At 38.3% G+C, this 22790-nt stretch overlaps 1 protein-coding gene and 1 non-coding gene across 7 annotated transcripts in view; both read right to left on the bottom strand.

Annotated features, from left to right (window-relative positions):
• TJP1 (tight junction protein 1) overlaps positions 1-22790 on the bottom strand; it is a 242759-nt gene that overhangs the window by 32679 nt on the left and 187290 nt on the right. For all 6 annotated transcript variants that reach the window (XM_039479941.2, XM_039479944.2, XM_039479939.2 and 3 more), the window contains 5 exons: positions 22137-22305; positions 21658-21805; positions 7384-7523; positions 6074-6179; positions 2297-2447 (listed from right to left, as the gene is read on the bottom strand). In XM_039479941.2, the coding sequence (XP_039335875.2) occupies positions 2297-2447; positions 6074-6179; positions 7384-7523; positions 21658-21805; positions 22137-22305 (714 nt within the window). The remainder of the gene's footprint in view (positions 1-2296; positions 2448-6073; positions 6180-7383; positions 7524-21657; positions 21806-22136; positions 22306-22790) is intronic.
• On the bottom strand, positions 19192-19301 carry LOC120368286 (U6 spliceosomal RNA). Its single transcript, XR_005582471.1, has one exon. It is a non-coding gene; the product is annotated as a U6 spliceosomal RNA (small nuclear RNA).

Here is a 22790-nt window from a genome sequence, read left to right as displayed (position 1 = left end):
GGTATTAAGAAACACTTTTTAGCCAGGCGTGGTGACTCATGCCTGTAATCCCAGTACTCTGGGGGAGCCAAGGTAGGTAGATTGCTTGAACCCAGGAGTTTGAGACCAGCCTGGGCTACATTGTGAAACCCTGTCTCTAGAAAAATAAGAAAGTTTGCCAGGCATGGTGGTGCATGCCTGTGGTCTCCTAGCTACTCAGGAGGCTGAGGGGAGGATCGTTTGAGCCCAGGTGTTTAAGGCTGCAGTGAGCAGTGATCACACCACTGCATTCCAGCCTGAGTGACAGAGATGCTGCCTCAAGAAAAAAAAAAAAAAACCAAACATTTAAAAAATGTATGCCATAATTACTTCAAAATAGGATTAAGAGGTGGGTAAGAAAATAGGTCTCTTTGATTTCCTTGGTATAGTGAACGTTATCATACATGTTGTATTTAAATGTGTTTGCTATAACTTGATTGACAGCAATGTAAACATCATCAGAAAGAATCACAATATCAGATGGAAGTAAGTCTGAAGTCATGATGACGCCTTGACTTTTTGACATGCCAAGTTTGAAATTAAAAGGAGGAGGATTCAATGAGAAAATGGCCACAGGTGGCAGGCTGACAGAGCTCAGGAAATTATTCAGAGTGAAAAGATTTTGATTGTGAACTGCTCACTTAAGCAACCAAACACAAAAGAGAGACTGTGTAACAAAAGAAGCAGAGTTAGCAACATTCCTCAAGTTTTAATGGTTATCAGTAAAGAAGGCAGGAAAAGAATTAAAAAAAAAAAAAAAATCAGAATACCAGAATGGTGGTATTATGGAATCTCAGGAAGAAAGTACTTCAAAAAAGATGAAGACAGTCAAAACACTGCTAAAAAATAAAGGAAAAATGAGGGTTGAGGTTCAATGATGGGTTACTGAAAACTAAGCTTTGGTAGTGGTTAAAGGTGGAGGCCAGACTGTAAAACTGTGACTACGATAACTGAAAAGAAAAGAGGCAAGGGCCTCAACCACATCCTTCAACAAGTTTAACAGCAAAACAGACCACGTAAGACACTAGAGGACAGATGAAGAACCAGAGGAGAGAGAAAAAAAAAGTGAACAAAGCGGCAAGATTCTGGAGCAGACAGGAGGCTGAATCCAGGACGACAGCAAGAGGCAGACTGAATACAGAGACCAGGCTAGAGAGGCATGACAAAGACACTGTGAGGTGGAAAGGCAGAAGAAACGCAGGAGCTCATAACGGACAGATCTCTTCCGATTAAAATGGAATATGGTTTAATCTATTAAATCAAATGGAGGTGTGGATATTTTAAAAAGAGGCTGGGCGCAGTGGCTCATGCCTGTAATTCCAATAATTTGGGAGGCCGAGGCGGGTGGATCGCCTGAGGTCAGGGGTTCGAGACCAGCCTGGCTAACATGGTGAAACCCCCACTCTACTAATACAAAAATTAGCTGGGAGTGGTGTTGCAAGCCTGTAATCCCAGCTACTTGGGAGGGTGAAGGAGGAGAGTCACTTGAACCCAGGAGGCGGAGGCTGCAGTGAGCAGAGACCACGCCACTGCACTTCACCCTGGGCAACAGGAGTGAGACTTTGTCTCAAAAAAAAAAAAAAAAAAAAAAAAAGGATACAGATTAAAAGATGGCACTATGTCAACTAGGTGACGCTGTTTACAGGGAAGGGAGGGAGGACTCGATAGATAGACTCCATTAGTAGACTGCATCTAACCTGGGCTTTCCTGATTTTTGTAACTGATCCTGTCTCTTGTGGAGTATGACGTTTAAAAGCCAGGGCAGCTTACACATTTGCCCTTGATACGAATTCCATCTCCCTGTGCCTGAGCCATTATCTGGGGTTAAGAGGGTTCCAGAAGTTGTGTGGCCTGCTTCAAGATGACTCACTTGGGAGACGAGCACTGGATGTTACTTGCTAGCAAGCTGTGGGCCATGGATGGCAGTCTTGCCAATCCGAATGTTTAGTTGAACTTCCAAAGACTACCTGGTAGCTATTATAATCGGGATGTAAGACTCGCTTACTTGTATTTCTATGAACACGAGTGATGGAAATGAAATGTCACATTCTTTACCAACACATAATATAGCAGTAAACAAGAGCAAGATACAAGAATGGGAAGTGAGAAGTCCAGAATAAGCTAGACCTGATGGATTTTGACTGCAAAAGTTTAACTGGCTCAACAGAGGCTGCATACAGGTTACCATCTAATTACAATAGTAAGCTTGTTGTGTTTGATGCCTTTTTCTGGTGATCTAAGTACTTTCCAACCCACAGAAGTTGCGAGACTGACGTACCCTGAGAATTTGATCACCTTCCTCTAAGCCTTCCTTGGCTGCAGGGCTATCTTCTAGAACGCCAGCTACAAATATTCCAACATCATTTCCACCAGCCAGCCGCAAACCCACACTATCTCCTTTTCTGAATTTTACCAATTTCATGCTGGGCCTGTTAAAACAGATATTTCATTTGAAACAGTTAAGAAGACCTTAAAACATTATAGCAAACTACTACAGTGAAAACTATTTTCATAATTAAAGAAAGAACCGTCATTTCTAAAACTTCCCACATACCACTAACTTACTAAATAAAATTTAGTATTAGAATTAAAACCAGATTTAATAAAACTATGTTCTGATTAACATTTTGAAATATTCAAATTTAGTATACAGTACTATTTTACATAATTAAATTACTTTGTAAAACAATGTTTTCTCAACTCTCAAGGAGTCTTGGGAATACATGGTATATTACCGATGGCTAAAAAAACTTTCATTTTTTCCACCCCATTTCACGTATCATTTCTATTAAATAACTGAAAAGTCCAATTTTTTAAAATAAAGGTAGAAACTGAAGTATAAACTGGCTAATCTTCCTGACACAATGGAGTCAAAATGAGTTTCCAAGCATTGTGATTTCTACACGCAATAGTGATTTTTTTAAAAATTTGCAGTTGGTGGACTCTTTCAGTAGTTCACAGAGTAGTTCAATTACTCTGCTGCCCCTCTGAGTTTTACCATACAAATCATATAGTCATTGAGCCCTTCTACATTAGCTCCACATCCAATCTCTGTCCCTTTCTAGTCCCTTGAATGGAAAAAAAATTAATGAATAAACACCCACTTCTAGCATCAGTGTAGTGTTGAAACCTTGTGACACTCCTTAAAACAAATACTAAAGGATGCCTTATAAGAACTGACTGGGCCAGGCATGGTGGCTCACGCCTGTAATCCAAGCACTTTGGAGGCCAAGACGGGCAGATCACCGGAGGTCAGGAGTTCAAGACCAGCCTGACCAACATGGTGAAACCCCATCTTTTTAAAAAAAAAAAGAACTGACGGGGAACAGAAACAGACTGTAATTACAAATTACCCTCTATATTTCCCACCTAGGTATTCACAAGTACTCTCACATTCCTGGTCAAGAAAATATACTATTTTGCCTATTCTAACAAGAAGTGTAGAGAAAAAATCTCTATACTCTTATTTCATTATATAATAGAAACTAACAGATAAAAAAATACAAGTCAAATGAATGAATGTGTTGAGGGAGGAGAGATTTCTAGTCTTTTCAAGCCAAGTAAAGACCACCTTCACTTTCAGAACTTACTATTTATTCACTCCTGATTGGGTGACCTACCTGGAACTGAGATCAGCTAGTCATAAAAGCAAAAGGCTGAGAATCAGATGAGGTAGCTCACTGGCTGGTGGCATCCTTGATCCCTTCATGAAACTATTTACCAGCTTTACTACAAATGGTCCAAGCCCCTCAGTTGAAGTGGTACTCTAGTTTCCCAACCAGGTCAAAAGCATTCTCATAGCCTTCTCTCCTAAACCCACTGTACTTAAAAGCTCTTTTAAACATTGCCTCAAAGTCCTTAAGACTCTGGGTCTCAGCTGGATATGGTAGCTCAAGCCTATAATCCCAGCACTTTGGGAGGCTGGAGCAGGAGGACTGCTTGAGTCCAGGAGTTTGTGACCAGGCTGATCAAAACAAGACCCTGTCTCTATTAGAAAAAAAAAAAAAAAAGGGGGTGGGGGCCGGGCGCGGTGGCTCAAGCCTGTAATCCCAGCACTTTGGGAGGCCGAGGCGGGTGGATCACGAGGTCGAGAGATCAAGACCATCCCAGTCAACATGGTGAAACCCTGTCTCTACTAAAAATACAAAAAATTAGCTGGGCATGGTAGCGCATGCCTGTAATCCCAGCTACTCAGGAGGCTGAGGCAGGAGCAATTGCTTGAACCCAGGAGGCGGAGGTTGCGGTGAGCCAAGATCGTGCCATTGCACTCCAGCCTGGGTAACAAGAGCGAAACTCCATCTCAAAAAAAAAAAAAAAAATTAGTTGTGTTTCGTGGCTTGTTCTTGTAGTCCTAGCTCCTCAGAAGGCTGAGGTGGGAGGATTCCTTGAGTCTAGGAGTTTGAGGTTACAGTGAGCAATGATCACACCATTATACTTCCAGCCTTGAAGACAGTGAGGCCCTCTCTCTTTAAAAAACCAACAAACAAAACACCAAAAGACTCTAGGTCTTTGGAAATCCTCGTCTAACCCTGACCAATCTAATGTGCTTCAAGCAGCAAAAACAGTTGAGCACAGTCTCCACCCTTTAGTAAAATCTGAATTTTGAAAACCACTGTTAGAAGAGAGTTTCAGATGCAATCTCACCAACCGTGTCATGTCCTTGGAGGACTGACATTTTATACTTTGTCCTGCCTGCATTATATTAACTACTTGCAATAGCAAAACAGACGCACTAACTTCCCCATCAAATCCATTCATTGGCTTTACAAGAAAAACCAAACCTTTCCTGGTGCAGCTGCCAGTACTGCCCATGTCCTCAAATCCTCTGTGGTATTTGCTCTCCCCGGGAAGGAGGTCTCTGGAATCTTACCGTTACACTTTCATAAACCTTAAAGACTTATAAAAGTTTTCAACCAATTTCCGAGAAAGGAAAAAGGGGATTATGCCTTCAAAATTTATAAAAGTTTAATTATCAATTACCTAATATTAAAATTGTATCATTTTAAACTTGTGAAAGCCTCATCCCTTTCAGAAACTATTTCTCTCTAACTAGCTGGGTCTAAGACAACAACGCAATTTTCTTTAGCAATGAAAACAAATGAGATTGGGGGGGGTCTAGATCTAACCTACTTGAGGAAATGTGCCAATTTTCAATTATTCACATCATGTCCCTTTTACCAGTGGCAATAAAAAACTAATTTGGGCTGGGTGTGGTGGCTCTTTTCTGTAAAGCACTTTGGGAGGCTGAGGTAGGCGGACTGCTTGAGCCCAGGAATTTGAGACCAGTCTGGCAATATGGAGAAACCCTGTCTCTACTAAAAATACAAAAATTGGCTAGTGTGGCATGCACCTTTAGTCCCAGCTACTCGCAAGGCTGAGGTGGCTGAGGTGGCACTTGAGCCTGAGAGGCAGAGGTTGCAATAATAATAATAGCACCACTGCACTCCAGCCTGGGTGACAGAGCAAGACCTTGTTAAAACAAACTAACCAAACAAAAAACCAATTTGATGAAAAAGACGGTTTGAAATTTGTTTACAAAATTTACATCTCAATTCTACCAAGTATAAAATATAAAGTAATGAAAGGTGTAAGATAGCAAAAACTTACTTTTGAGTTGTTAATGTAAACATGCCACAATCTCTCAAAATAAACAGTCTCTCAAAATAAACAACTAGCCCAAAATGCCACTAGTGCTGAGACTGAGAAACTTTTTTTTTTTTTAATGCTCCATTAGAAAACTGTGGAAATTCTGATGTCTGAATAGAAACTTTTCTTGTTCTTCTAATTTCTAACTTAACAACTAGGCAGGAGACAATGGTGAGAAAGAAAGCATGTAAAATGTCCCTTTCGTTCTCTAATTTCTAACTATCATATATAAGTAACAGAATGTTAAAAAACCTAATCATAGTATTAGGTGGTATGTACTATCTTAAAAATTATATAAAATATGGTTTACAATCAAATTCCTACTCTTTAGGAATTTGATTGTAAACCATATTTACGACAATGCTTAAAAATGAACAAAGAAAACAATACAACTTTAAAACTGTATTACCGAAGAATCCCATCTTCGTGAGTTGAATTAGGTAGGACACCATCAGATGGACTAACAGGTAAATCCACATCTGGTTGCCCAACTTGAGCATACACAGGCTTTGGATCTAAGAAAAAAAAAAATTAATTGAGTATGTTTCACTTTAGAAAAACATGGAAAAATGTAAGCAACCAGTAAAATAACCAAATAAAAAGATTTTTCTCTCTCACTCTTCCTCTCTCTATATATATGAATCATAAAGTTCAGAGAACCTGAACAGGAAGATATCTACCATATATATTAGAGAGTATATTTTATAGTAATAAATTCTGAAGTCTTTATAACAAGTAGGTATCTTACATGGTCACCAGTGTTTTCCATAATTCCAGCAATCAGAATTTGAAAAATCTGTTCTCTAGGGACAAGTAACAAAAAATAAATGTGAGATGAGAGAATCCCTATATTTAAGACTGCCAAAGTAGCTAACTTTCCTCATAATGATAAAATTTGTTTTTAAATAACCACTCAGCAAGCAGAGCAAGACAGAAGATCTGAGAAAAGGACGTGAGACATCAGAAACAAAATCTCCAGGCATTCTAGGCAACCGATCTTAGAACCTTGCAGATTCTTATGTTTTGTCTTCACAGGCAGCTTTAAAAGGATACTTGGGTCGGATGCGTGGCTTGCACCTGTAATCCCAACACTCTAGGAAGACAAGGTGGGAGGACTATTTGAGGCCAGGAGTTGGAGGCCAACTTGAGCAACACTCCATCTCTCCAAAAAAAAAAAAAAAAAAAAACAACCAGAAAGCCCACAACAGCCAGGTGTGGTGGCGCACACCTGTAGTAGGGAGGATCAGGTGGAAACACAGCTAGAGCCCAAGAGGTCTGAGGTTACAGTGAGCTGATCACACCAGCTAGGTGAGAGAGTGAGACTCTGTCTCTAAAAAACCCAAAGAGAATGAATAAATAAAAGTATACTCAATAAAATGTTAATGAAAATACTTTCAAAAAAGCAAAATAACTTTAGTTTTTAAATTTTTGAAGCCAATCTCATGTTTCTCTCTCAACAGCAGTGTTGGGAAAACAATTCTATTAATTGCACGAAGTTGTTAACGGTAAATATTTATTATCTAGAAAGTAAAAACATTCACGAAAGGCTACTGATTTGTACCAACATATTACTCATAAGAAAAATGCTGGAAGTCATATGCAGAAAAACTCACAGATGGGAATAATAGTAACTGCATGTTTAAAATCTTCTGTAAACCCTAACGACTACTTTATTCTAATTGCAAATGTTTCTTGAACTTAGTGTTTTGTTATGCTTACCTGGAAGAGAAGGTGTTTGTTTCTCATTTCTTTCAACTGTAACTTCTTCTACTATTTTAGGTGTGTGATCATCGGCATGCTTTACAGGAGTTGAGACTGCCCCAGGTTTAGAAATTCTCTCTTCATCTCTGCTCCGGTGACTATATGTCATTAAAATAAAAAATTAAGAGCATAAGAATAATTCTGGAAATCATCTGTAAGAGAACAATGTAAGAGGCAACACAACTTCAAAAACAATGACAACCTGCTGTTACCAAAATATTATAAAAAACTAGTAATTAAAACCACAGTAGCATTACCATAAAAAAACTAAACAGATTAATGTAATAAAATCGAAAATGAAGAAATATATCTACAATGGCAAAGTTTATTATGAAAGCAGTATTCCAAAACTGTTGGAGAAGAAACGTAACATTTAACAAATAGTGTTTGGACAACTGTCCACAAACGTAGAAAAATTAGATGCCTATGTATAACAATGGCAAAAATAAACTGGTTTCAGATGAACTCAAGTCCTAATCAAAAAAAAAAAGTTTAAACATTCATATAATCAGTAGAAGTCTTTTAAAGTAAGAGTCAATGAAACCACAGTATATCAACAAAGTTGATTACATAAAAAAAAAATACACACAAATAATTGGGAAAAAGATATAATACTGGGTTGAACTAAATGAAATGAGAATTCTTTAGTTCAAACAGCTGAATGTTAACAATTTCATATAGTTTGATCAAATATAAATGTTGACTATGTACTGATCTACGCAACATATTTAAGAATTTAATACTTAAGAAAAGACAGGCATAATGGTTCACGTCTGTAATTCCAGCACTTCAGGAAGCCAAGGCAAGAGGACTACTTGAGCCCAGGAGTTTGAAACCAGCTGGGCAACATAGCAAGCTCCACACTCTGTAAAAAAAAAAAAAATGTAGAACGTAGCCAGGTACTGTGGCTTGAACCTGTAGTCCTAGCTATTTAAGAGGCTGAGGTGGGAGAATTGCTTGCGCCAAGGAGTTCGGGGCTGAATTGTCACTGGCTTTACAAGCAGGGCCCTTGCTCCATATATAACACAAAACTCCTATGAGTATTTTTATCTTTGGCTAATTTGCTTACTCCATTGCTAATTACACCTTTTTGTCCTGTGATATAACTTTAAAGGTGATTAGTCTTCAAAAACATTTCATATGAATAAATGAAACTCACACCACTCAATTTTTCATACAATTAATATTTGAAAAAGTACTGCTTTTTTTAGTGCATTTCCATTATCCACCAAAAGATGGAGGCATTATTCAATAATAAAGATCTAGAACAGTGCTGTTTAAGAGAACTATAAAATGACCTGATTATGTAATTTAAAATTTTCTAGAATTCATGTTAAATAAGGTGAAATCAATTTATAAATTTTATTAACTCAATGTATCTAAAATAGTATTTCATCATCTAAGTTATTAATGAGGTATTTTACATCTTTTGTGCATTAAGTCTTCAAAATCCTAGATGTCTTTCACACTAACAATACAACTCGATTTGGACTGGCCACATTTCAAATGCTCAACAGTCACATGTGGCTAGTGGCTACGGTGTTGGACAATGCAGATCTAGAGTTACAGTACGAAACAACCAACTTTTCCAAACATTAAGATGTTGTCACAAGCAAATATGACTACGAAGTCAAGACAAAATCTGAATTTACGCATGAAATTAGTCAATAATCAGTGGCAATTATTGAAAGAAATTGGTGAGGATGTGATAATGAATCACATTTTCCCCAAACCTTCCTCACATAATTCTTTTTTTTTTTTTTTTGAGTCAGGGTCTCACTGTTGCCCTGGCTGGAATGCAATGGCACTATCATGCTTCACTGCAGCCTCAACTTCCCAGGTTCAAGCAATCCTTCCACCTCAGCCTCCAAGAGTAACTCGACTACAGGTGCATGCCACCATATCCTGCTAACTTTTTCTACTTTTTGTAGAAAAAGTTAAGTTCCAGGTGAGCCCAAACTTCTGGGTTCAAGTGATCCTCCCGCTTTGGCTTCCAAAAGTGCTGGGATTACAGGTGCAAGCCACCATGCCTGGCCCTTCCTCACATAATTCTATCCTAGTGGCTCTCAATACTTAAGCCTAAAAAATGTGTCTTTTTTTTTTTTTTTGGCCATTATGAGGAAAGCTTTCTGTAAATATCATGTGTTTGGAATCAGACTAATGTTTACATACTCTAGGTCCTAGTAGCTTAGAAGGAAACTTTGGGCATTTTAAGGTACTCAAAACCCTCTTAAGGAGACTTCTGCTTTTCCCCAGAAGGGTACGACCAGTTATGTTTTTTTCGTATTAAGTTGCATATAACAAGCTAAAGGTAATGACCTTGTTACCTAGAGCCTCTGAGCTAGTTGAACGCTCTAGGCAAGACAGCTGCTCGACAAAGATGGACTGTAAAGAAGTATCTGATAGAGTTTTTATAACTCATACGAATGGACTGACTGTAAACAGAGCCGCCTTTAGGTCTTACCCAATCAAATGTGTGCCCAGGGCAGCTGATTAATACACTCAATTAGATTAGCAAGGAGTAACATGCTGTTTCAAGTAAGAAACTCTGGGTGTGAAAGCACAACTGTCTAGAGCCATTTAGTATAGGCAGTGGGCACGCAGCATGGTCAGTACGGGGTCCTGGAGAGACACCATAGGCGAGAGGGTGCGTCCCCTCAGCATGCTCCTGCAATGCCTAGCATGTGAAAGTACTCAGCGGCCAGTAGCCTGCCCCAGAGACTCCTTCAAATGGTTCTCTAGTGTGAAGTCTCCCCAGCACATGTGAGTACAAACACCGCGCAAGTTCGTCTAGTGCCACACCACAGCAAATTCTCGGCCACTCAGTGAGACACAGTTGTGCCCTTTCCAAGAGCCAGAGCTTTCAGCCCTGAGGATGGATGGGTAGGAGCCTCTTCCTTTGGCACTCTTTTTCAGCACCAAGGGGAGAAGCTGCTCCTTCTATCTGAGGTTCTTAATCTTCCGAGCTCTTTCTTTAGTTCTTACCAGCCAATCCCTCATTACTCCCCTGTTATATTTAATTTCTTCACATTCAACTTTCTCTGTTCATGGAAACTGCTGTCTCCTGATTGATAAGATATGCCAGGTGGCCACTTCATGACGCTTTCCCTCATACTTCTAGCTCTACGAACACCTTTCCAATCAACTCCAATTGTGCCTTCTTTAAAAAAATAACCTTAATACAGGAAAGAAATGGAGGGCTGAACATTCAATCAAGTAGAATGTCCTTTTATAAAGCCAACTCACCATTACAAATTAAAGACTTGTCCTATAAAAACAAATTTACACATACTTTTGACAAGTTCATTAATTGCATAAGGTAGGCAAGAACAACATAGTTTAGATTGAAAACAAAAGATACATACTAATCCCTTTAAAACGTATTGGATTATCTCACCTGAAATTAACAATAAAAATATGCTAAGAATTTAAGTTAACCGTATTCCAAAGTTTTTTTTCCACTGACAGGAAAATTTCAGCCTGGAGGGCTCTATTGCATGAGAGACAGAAAAGTGAAGGCGTACTCCAGTTTCATACTTAGAATGTTGCAATCCTCTAATTTGGAAACAAATATTTACACACTGATGTTCCTCCTTCATAGCAATTAAAAAATTGTCTCTCTGCCCTGGTACCCAGAGAAGTCTAGGGATGAGAAAACAAGAGATCCAGGGCTGGGACCTGGGAACAAAATGGGAAAAAAGCTGCCCAGGAAGTATACTGAGAAGGCAGGAGAGTAATTCCCTTAAATCCACCTTGTCATTCTGCAAGCTCATTTCCCACAATGTGAACCTGTCCTTTAACATATAATCTATTTTCTAATACATATATGTGTTCATGAACATGCTTCTGAAAAAATCTGAGTCTATTTCACTGTGATACGATTTCAGGTAGTAATTTGGATATATGGAGCTTATTCGGTACCCACTTACCTCAAACATTCATCTATTAATCTAGCCCATCCGCATTAGAAGAAAAACACAAGTAATTTTCACGGATATGGACAACTTTTAGTAAGAAACAACTGAGGAAAGCCCAAGAGAACTCTTTGTTCACTTAAAGAATTGTGTTGTTCTACCTTCACTGGTGGCCTAACGATTATTGTATACTTCAACTAATACTTATGAGTAAAATAGCACTTTGTGCAGCTTATTTGGTAGATTTTGCAGCAGGAGACCAATGTCACAAATCTTATTAGGATTCTCTAAAAGACAAGAGGATTGTCTCATGTCTTAAAATCTGCAAATAAGATTTTCTGTACATTTACTATTTTTATACATATAGACAAGTCGAAGAGTCCATTTTAAAATTTGCCATTTTTTAAATACTATACTTGTAGAAGAAAGCAAGTCTCAGTTGATGAAGCAAATACAGTTTATACTTTTAATTTTTATTTTCACAGTATTTGAGACAGGGCCTTGTTCTGTCACCCAGGCTAGAGATCAGTAGTGTGATCACGGCACATTGCAGCCTCAACCTCCCGGGCTCAAGCAAACAATCCTCCCATCTCAGCCTCCTAAGTACCTGGGATCACAGATGTACATCAGCATGCCCAGCTAAATATACTTTTTTTTTCTTTTTTTTTTTTTGGAAACAGAGTCTCGCTCTGTCACCCAGGCTGGAGTGCAGTGGCATGATCTCGGCTCATTGGAACCTCTGCCTCCCGGGGTCAAGTGATTCTCCTGCCTCAGGCCTCCAGTAGCTGGGGCTGTAGGCACATGCCACCACGCCTGGCTAATTTTTGTATTTTTAGTAGAGACAAGGTTTCATCATACTGGCCAGGCTAGTCTTGAACACCTGACCTCAAGTGATCCTATCACCTCTGCCTCCCAAAGTGTCGGGATTACGGGTGTGAGCCGCCACACCCACTACTTTTCTTTTTAAATAGAGGATATATGATAAATATTTAAGCCTGTCTTTCTGCTACTTGATCTATAATCGTCTCTTAACTGCTGAAATCTAACAGCAATCACAGAAACACTGGGGTTTCCATTAACTAGAGAAATGTTATCAACCAAAATCTTCCCTTTTCTGGCCCCTCATGAAAGCACATTGAAAATAAAATCTCAGATTGTAATGTCAATGAAGTAACCGAAAATTCTTGTGAACTCAAAATAAAAGTTGGTTCACAAAAGTTCAGAATGTCATCAATATTCTACTCACTTTGAAATGCCAGATAAAACGAATTAGCAAAAAAAGCATTAAATAATATTTCAAGTAATAAACAACATTAAAAAAAAACTCATTTTATCTCTAACCAAATTTTTTTTTTTTTTTTTTGAGATGAAGTCTTGCTCTTGTCACCCAGGCTAGAGTGCAATGGCACAATCTTGACTTACTGCGACCTCTGCCTCCTGCATTCAAGCAATTCTCCTGCCTCAGCCTCCTGAGTAGCTGGGATTACAGGTGCTTGCCACCATGCCTGGCTGATTTTTGTTTTATTTTTAGTAGAGACGGGGTTTCGCCATGTTGGCCAGGCTGGTCTCAAACTCCTGACCTCATGATCTGCCCACCTCAGCCTCCCAAAGTGCTGAGATTACAGGCATGAGCCACTGCGTCCAGCCCTACAAATTTTTTTAAATAGAAAAAATTCTCTTCTTGGATCTCCAAATCACTTTCTCTTTTGCTCTTCATGTAATGCAGCCACATGGGCTATACTGCTGCTCTTCCAACAGGTTGAGTTTCCATCTCAGGAGCAGTACATGCTTTGCATTATTCCAGAATGATCTTCACCTACCAGGGTCTGTTATCTTCACCTACCCCAAGTCTGTTATCTCACACTGTCCCCTCCCGCTTCACTATCATACTACCCTGATTCTCTCTATAGCATTACTTTTTCATGTTTTCAAATTTATGTATTTGCTGTCTTCATTTGGATATAAGCTTTATATTCAAATGATGGCAGGGATCTCACCTCAGATTGCTCAGGACATTTATCATCACACGCTGGTAACATACATGTGACATCAGTAAGTATATGACAGAAGAAGAATGAGCATGATAGCATCCACACTGCTGGTAAAATCTCTCAACCTTCACTACAGAAGGAACATTCACTGTGGTGCCTGTTGATCACTCAGAACCAAGCACACCAGTCATGGTGTAAAGGTACAGGAGCCATGGGAAAGAAGTCATTGATTCGTTAACCACTGAGATACGTAATGAATCATATCTTTCTAACTGGCACCCTTTCTATCTTTCACAGATGAAAGGGAAACAGGGAAAAAAAAAACACACACACACACACAAAGGTAAAGGACCTTATGGTGTGTCTAAAAAAGAACACATAGTAGTATCAACACCATGTTCACTACCAACAATATATGTAAGTCTTGTTGAGAATAACAGCACCTATCAAATTGGAGTTACAAAATTTATTTTATTTAGACAAAAGACTAACACCAATGATCAGTAAATAAAATCTGAAATTTACCAGTCAGGATATATACCCAGAGGAATATAAATCATTCTTTCATAAAGACATATGCACACGAATGTTCACTGCAGCACTATTCACAATAACAAAGACAGGGAATCAACCTATATACCAACCAGTGACAGAATGGATAAAGAAAATGTGGCACATATACACCATGGAATACTATGCAGCCATAAAAAAGTAGAAGATCATGCCTTCTGGCGGAACTAAGTGGAGCTGGAGGCCATTACCCTTAGCAAACTGACATGGGAACAGAAAACCAAATACTGCATGTTCTCGCTTATAAGTGGGAGCTAAATGATAAGAACTTATAAACACAAAGAAGGAGAACAACAGACACGGGTCTACTTTAGCGGGGAGGGTGGGAGGAGGGACCACAACCAACAAGATAACTATTGGATACTGGGTTTAATACCTGGGTGATGAAATAAGACGTACAACAAACCCCAGTGACACATGGTTACCTATGTAACAAACCTGCACATGTATCCCTACACCTAAAAGTTAAAAAAACAAACCAACAAAAAAATTCACTAGTCAGAAGATGGTTACCTCTCCACATCTGAAATAGAAAAAGAAAAAAAAAAAAGCTTATCAATATTAGGATGTTTCAACAATAATTTTTAGCCTACTGGCAAAGCTGCACAGCTTAAGCATCCCTTGCCTGAAATGCTTGGGACCAGAACTGTTTTGGATTTCAGATTTTGGAGTATGTGTATCACACTGGTTACCCATTGAGCAGCCCTAATCTGAAAATGTGAAATCTGAAATGCATCTTCCTTGAGTGTCATGTCGGGACTCAAGTTTTGGATTCTGGAGCATTTTGAATTTTGCATTTTCAGATTAGCTAAGCTCAACCTGTATGTAAGTTCCAGAGAAAATTAAGCAATATGTGACAGAAACCATATACAGTAAGATCAAAGAATATTTATAGTTCTCAAATGTTGAAGAAAACAATTATAAAAAGGTAAGAGGAAAAGTTGTTCAAATAAAAAAACTACATCTTTTAATTTAAAAGCTAAGATCACATAAGGACATTTTAGTCAACAATGGACCCCACACACAAAGGTGGTCCCACAAGATTAAAATATTGTAGTTTTACTATCCTTTCCTCTGTTTAAGATACATAAATGCTAACTGTTGTTACAACTGCCTACAGTATTCAGTACAGCAATATGCTGTACAGGTCTGTTGTAGCCTAGGAGCAACAGGCTATACTGTATACCCTAGCAGTGTAACAGACTCTACCACCTAGGTTTGTCTTAAGAACACTCTATGATGTTCACTCAAGGATGCACTTCTCAGATGGTACCCCCATCAAGTGACACATGACCACACATTACATGCTCTACCTTCATGTATATTTGGACTTACTCAGCACTCTTAAAAAACTCGTAATATGGAGTGGATTGTATAGATAAGAGGTTTTGATTCCAAATGTATGATCTTAACTTGGCCAAAAACGAATTTAGGCTAAAAATCTGATTCAAAAAATTTAGTTTTACTATCAAGTATTTGCTATATCATAAGCTGTATCAGTGCTGACACAATGTTTAATTTAGAATTCAGTAGAGGCATTTCTCAGGAGGACAATGAATAAAGGGATTAAATAACTGTTACAAAGTTTCAACCTTCTCAAAACCCTGCTTTTCACCTCAGAAGCAATCATTTTCATAAAATGAATTTGCTAAATATAAACTGGATAGTTTATTTATTTGTGAAAACACATTCCCTAAACACTTTAGAAAACAGTTTAGAAAACAGTTTAGGCCTTAGATGATCTCTGGACGTTTCAGGGAATGAGTGTAACAAAATGTAAATGGGTAGAATGCAAAATGTAAATCTTAATAATTTAAGTTTTCCACAATTCAATTTTATCCTGTTAGTCTGATCTTTTACTGTAATAGAATCTTTTCCATAATGTACTAATCATAGTAACTTTTATAAAAATTTATAGAACAAAAAAGGTAAACATCTGCTGTTCCCCTAGAGGCAAATATAAAATGGATCTGTCATAATAGCTGTAAAAATGAGGAAAATTGCTATGTAACCAAGCAGAGGCTTAGATCATGCCCTGCAAATCAAATACTCTCTGGTTATGCCGGGACCACAGGAAGATCAGTGAAATCATCTTTTCAGTGATACCCACTCAGTATCATGAAGAAGCAGTGCCACTATCGACTGTGGCCTCTCGAAGTACTCCTAGCTCCTACAGTGCAAGTCTTGACCCACAGTGAGCTCTGCAACAATACTAAGTCAAATGCACAACAAAGCAAACAAGCCCAGCAACAAGCATCAAGACATAAGAAAACCACTGCGATAATTTTCCCTAATGTCTTTTTTTTTTTTTAAGACGGAGTTTTGCTCTTGTTACCCAGGTTGGAGTGCAATGGCGCGATCTCGGCTCACTGCAACCTCTGCCTCCTGGGTTCAGGCAATTCTCCTGCCTCAGCCTCCTGAGTAGCTGGGATTATAGGCAGGCGCCACCATGCCCAGCTAATTTTTTTGTATTTTTAGTAGAGACGGGGTTTCATCATGTTGACTAGGACGGTCTCGATCTCTTGACTTCGTGATCCACCCGCCTCAGCCTCCCGAAGTGCTGGGATCCCTAATGTCTTTGAATTTAAAAACAAAGCAAAACTATTTTAACATTCCAAACCAAGCATTTGGAAACTTTTTCTGTAATTGATTCCCTCAGCCATATAGTCTCTCTTATAACTTCTCAATTATGCCATTGTGGAATGGGTTTCCAATAAAACTTTACAAAACTAGGAGGCTGGATTTAGCCCACAGGCTGCAGTCTGCCAACTCCAGTTCTAGACAACAGTGAGGGTACTTTGTTCATCTAATTATAATGAAGAACAAGCTTGTGTGTTTTTCTCAGCATTCTCTCCATATGTTTGCTCTCTAAGAAAAGAATATCACACAGAGGAACATAAGTAGGTCATGACAACAATGTAACTCTTGTGGATTTTAGTTTCCTGAAGATTAAGTAGTAATTAAGCTACGAAATTTCTTTCTCTACATCAGTAAGGTCAAAGATTTGGGTCAAAAAGCCAACAGTTTTAATCCTGGCCCCAATCCCATGTCAACAACGTAACCATGGACTTTTTATCATGACCTTTCAATTTTAGTTTGCTTAAATACAGAATGAGGAAATCTCAGAGCAGATGAGAAAGCACATTTGGAAATTCTAACTTATGATACTATTATTACTACTATGAATCACCACAAAAATTACAGTATTGAACATGTGCACCAGGTATTGTAATAACTAATTTCTCACCATTCTGTAACATATGACCTGCCTGCTTCACTGCAGATGGTGATGCTGAAACACAGAGGTTTCAAGGTTATGCAAGTTACCAATGGCAGACTGGGACTTGAATGCAGAAGTCTGGCTCCAAAGCCCTTAGAAATCGCTATATTCTATCGCTTCTAACAAAATGAAGATGAAGAGGTTATTCTCAGCAGATAATGGCACATCCTAAAAATATACAAAAATATTCAGCAATCTAGGAAGAGAATAGGGCAAGGCTGATGTTTGCCATGATAGACTTCCTTTTACACTCAAGTGAAACTTTTCTCACAGAGACCAAGACATTTTTGTATCACTTCTTTAAAGATAATTTAAACACAGTTTGTAAAACAAAAAGACACTTATACAGCCAAAATTAAGTAACAAAAGCAAAGGACTACATGGAAGTCCGAAAGCCTTTTTTTTTTTTTTTTTTAACGCTAGCATTTTACTCTTAAAATGTATGTAAGTTATTTCTCAAAATGCAGGTCATGCTCTAAATTAAAACTCCACAGTTACAGGATTTGAAGATTAAACTTTAGGGTGGAAATGAAACCTTTAAGCAACTGGTACTATTTATATCTTGTCTGTAGGCAGATTACTAAATTTTCAGGCATTAAATTCTCACCACAAAAATATGAAAAGAACCTGAAGAGTTTTTCCTTCTGTGCTTGAAGTACTATATTTGATTTTATACACTATACTTTCTAATCAGTAGTTTCCATAGCTAGTAGTGCGCAGAAGAGAAAAATACCAGGAGCTCAAAAAAAAGTACAGCTGATCCTTGAAGAGCATGGGATTGAACTGTGTGTGTCCTCTTATACTCGAATTCTCTTCCATCTCTGCCACTCACAGCACAGAAAGACCAACCCCTCCCTCTTCCTCAGACGACTGAATGTGATAACAAGAATGAAGGAAATGAGGGATGAAGAAAAACAAGGACGAAGACCTTTATGATGGTCCACTTCCACTTAATGAACAGTAAATGTATTTTCTCTTATGATTTTTAAAATTAACTTTCTTTTCTTTAGCTTACTTTAAAAGCATACAGTATATAATACATCTAACCTACAAACTTTGTACTGTTTATGTTATCAGTAAGCCTCCAGTCAACAATAGGTTGTTAATAGTTACGCTTCTGGGAAGTTAAAAATCACAGGTAGATTTGTGACTGTGTGCTGTGGGTGGGACAGAAGTGTTGGTACCTCTAACCCCCAGGTTATTTGAGAGTCAAATGGCCTCAGTCTCAGATGAACTGAAGGCAACCCCAGAAGTCTATATTTTTAAAAGCTCCCATATTACTGGTGCTACCAATGAGAATACTTAAGATTCCGAGGAGAAATAAAACATTACAATATAATACAAAAATAGTAATTTTAGGGGGAAAAAACCTCAACTTTTAAGTTAAGGCTACAGATTCTAAATGTTGAAGAAATCTAAATGAACAAAGTAGATACCAAAAAGAATTTTCTAGGATTTAGAATTTGTTTACAATCCAAACTAATGTCCGAACATTTGAGATTTTGATTAAGATTGTTTTATTTAAAAGGAGAAATCATGTCCAAATTACTTGAGATAAGCCTGGTTTCTAGCTGAGTCGGGGATGTTAAAATTTCGGCAGCTCCCATGAATCATGAAAGGTGTTCTATCACTGTGCATGCATGTGTTTCAGCAGTAATCCTTTTCCTGATAACATCTATGCTGTCTCAGGAAGATTTTTAGAACTGCAGCAATTAAAAATCATCATCAGTTAAAAGATTAGCCAACTTTACATGTAACATGCCGTAACATTCCTTTAAAAAATCATTACATCCTTAAAACAAACACAAGCGTTCCTATAATTTAGAAATCCAAGTTTGAAACTTAGAAATAATCAGCTTCACAAATATATTAAAACTACACTGGATACAACATTAGCAACCATATTCATAGTTCTTACAAGTTATCCTCTTACTAGTTCCCATTTTAGTAGAAAGCCAAACACTTTTGTGAATATAGTTGTTTTTTTGTTTTGTTTTGTTTTGTTTTTTTCAAATATGGACCACACTTCATGAATTTGTGTGTCATCCTTGTGCAGGGGCCATGCTAATCTTCTCTGGAATATACAGTTTTAACTATTGTGTCACTATGGTTTTTATAAACTTTAAAAAAACCCTCTCTCCTGGCGAGGCACTCCTCTCCTCTTATTTCCCCCTTGCCTCCTCATCTTCCTAGAAGAATGTGCTCCCTGTTAGCCAGTCCTCCCAGTTCTCGGCCTTCTTTCCAAATCATCGTTTCTCTTAGCAATGTTATTGACTTCTGTGGCTTCAGCTAACACCTCTATGCAAGTTTAAGTCTCAATTCAACATCTCTAATCCTAAATAACCTCTTCAGATTTAGACCCAAATTTACTTTTTCCTTCCAGCTTTGAGATCTAATTCACAAACAAAGATAGTATCTATTAAAGGTATACAACAGTGATACTTGCTTTGATATACATATTCAAATGACGACCCTAACCAGGTTAATTAACATATCCATACCTCACATACTTTTCTTAATGTGTGTCAAAAGAATACCTTAAGATCTACTCTCTTAGCAAATTTCAACTATAATTAACTCCAGTTACCACACTGTAAATCAGGTCTCCAGAACTTATTTCCCTTATAATTAAAACTGTGTACCCTTTAACCAACATCTTCCCATTTCTCCCTGCCCCCAACCCCAGCATTCTACTGTCTGTGTCTATGAGTTCAGCTTGCTTAGGTAACCACAGTAAGTGAGGTCATGCAGTGTTTGTCTGTCGGTGTCCGGTTATTTACTTAGCACAATCCCCTCCAGGGTCATTCATGTTGTTCCAAATGGCAGGATTTCCTTCTTTTTAAAGGCTGAATCATACTTAATTGTGTGTGTAGAAACATATACCACATTTTCTTTATCCATTCATCTATTGATGGACATTTAGACTGACTCCATATCTTGGCTACTGTGAATAATGCTGCAACAAACAGGGGAGTGCAGATCTCTCTTTGAGACAGTGATTTCATTTCCTTTGGGTTATGTACCCCAAAGTGGAATTGATGGATCATCTGGTAGATCTAGTTTTAATTTTTTGAGGAACCTCCACATTGTTTTCCAGAATGTCCCTATCAATTTACATTCCCGTCAACAACATATACGGGTTCCCTTTTCTTCTAAACTATCTCTTCAGCTCTGGACTCATGTTTCAAGTGATCTTCATTGGGACTGCAGTTAACCATGGGTCTGCTGGTAGCCTATAGAGCCTTAGGAAGATCCAGAAATTGTATGCAAATTGCTGTGTGCACATTTGCATTTTTCTGGAGAGAAGAATCATAATTTTCTTCAAATTCTCAAATGTACATGTGACTCTAAAGACAGACAAACTCAGGTAGGTCACATACTACCATTATACCAGATCCTTTGGCATAAATACTAGTGTTTTGTTTTGTTTTTGAGAAAGAGTCCTGCTCTGTCATCAAGGCTGGAGTGCAGTGACGCTATCTCAGTTCACTGCAATCTCCACTTCCTCGATTCAAGCAATTCTCCAGTCTCAGCTTCCTGAGTAGCTGGGATTACAAGAGTGTACCAACACACCTGGGTAATTTTTATATATATATATACATTTTTTTTTTTTGGACGGAGTTTCGCTCTTGTTACCCAGGCTGGAGTGCAATGGCGCGATCTCGGCTCACCGCAACCTCCGCCTCCTGGGTTCAGGCAATTCTGCTGCCTCAGCCTCCTGAGTAGCTGGGATTACAGGCACGCGCCACCATGCCCAGCTAATTTTTGGTATTTTTAGTAGAGACGGGGTTTAACCATGTTGACCGGGATGGTCTCGATCTCTTGACCTCGTGATCCACCCGCCTCGGCCTCCCAAAGTGCTGAGATTACAGGCGTGAGCCACCGCGCCTGGCCGATTTTTATATTTTTTAATAGAGACAAGGCTTTACCATGTTGGCCAGGCTGGTCTTCATCTCCTGGCCTCAAGTGATCTGCCTGCCTTGGTTACCCAAAGTGCTGGGATTATAGGCCTGAGCCACCACGCCCAGCCAACACTAATGTATTTTAAAAGTCCAGGTTAATGTGTTTATTAAAGGACTTCTATAGTTAACTTTCCCAAGTAGTAGATTCGTGAAGTTTGCTAGCATCTTCTAATGCAAAAGTATGGCAAACTGCAGCTGTGGATCAACTGTTTTTGTAAATAAAGTTTTATGGGAACACAGTCATGCCCCTTTCATTTACATATTGTCTATGGTTGCTTTTGCAGTTGAGCAGTGACAAGGACTCCATGGCTTGCATGACTGACATGTGTTTACTATCTGGCCCTTTAAGGAAAAGTTTGCTGTTATTTTAGATTTTAAAAGTGTCTAAATTGAGAAAGATAGATAATCTTGAATATTCAAAAGTAATCCATCTTTTAATTGTATTTGTAAGCAATTTCAGATACTGGTATTAAGCAAACAAAATCTCTGTATTTTAAAAGGTAGAGTGTTCTTACCTGCCACTGCTCGCCTGCTGTGGAGAGTGTCTCGAATGATCAGAAGGTTCTGACCGCTGGTCAGGAGATCGTGACCGGCTGCGGCGGGGAGGCCTATCATGTGACCGCCCAGAATGATCTGATGCTAGTGACTGAATTTCTGAAATGTCTGTTAAAGAAACGAGAGTGCTACTTAGTTTGCCACAAAAATAATTACAGTCAGTATAAGGTATTCCAGTGATAATGAAGATAAGCTAGTAAGTATAATTACATATAAAACGGAAAAGTTTAAGCATTAATTTCATCAGCCAGTGATCAAATCAATAGTGGTGAGTTGTCTACAGGGGAAAAAAATACATTATATATATATATAAAACTCTCGGATTCTGAAAGTATTTGGCTTGTAGAAAATTCTTGTTTCATTCAAAGATGTCTAATCTCCCTAGTATTTTAAGAAACTAGGTCACTTGGAGGGAACCTTCAAACAGAATCACACTCACCATCTCTCTCAGAGGCATTAGCAGAGTGGATGCTGTCAGAAAGATCAGGGACATTCAACAGCGTAGCGCGTTCATCTCTCTGAACTACCATTTTTAATTTGCCTTTAGATCTCTCTATCAATGTCTTTGCATCTGTCAATGACATATTTTCTGTCACAGTACCATTTATCTGCAATAGAAAATAAATTACAGGTTAAAAGTAAATGGTTAAAATACAAATGTTAACTTAGTTTGCTATAAACAGGAATATTCAAACTATTTCTTGCTATAAGAACCAAAATAGTCTCTTTAATACTTTTCTAAACTATCAGAGTATTCCATCTTTCTGAGATAAAATCTTTACTGCACTGTTGCTATCAGAAAAACTCAAATTAGATCCCCTGACTCCTTCCCAAAAGCCTATTACTTTCCATTACTTATAAACAAACAAACAAGCATTTCGAAGATACCTGGAAGCAATTATCAAAACTTCCCAATGTTTAAGAACAGACACACCTATCCACAAAGTAGTCCCTACTGGCGAGTGACATTTATCTTAGGATGACCCTGTGAAACCTAAAGTACCAGTGTTAACATGTAATAATGTGTAAAGGTAATTTATATCCCTCTCCCCCAAACACTGATTTTTAATTCTCTTTGGCAAAATTGCTTCAA

This window comes from Saimiri boliviensis, chromosome 5, assembly GCF_048565385.1.
Source record: "Saimiri boliviensis isolate mSaiBol1 chromosome 5, mSaiBol1.pri, whole genome shotgun sequence".
In the NCBI taxonomy this organism is placed as follows: domain Eukaryota; kingdom Metazoa; phylum Chordata; class Mammalia; order Primates; family Cebidae; genus Saimiri; species Saimiri boliviensis.
The sequence above is the reverse complement of the archived record's forward strand: the minus strand, read 5'-3'. Positions and strand labels throughout refer to the sequence as shown.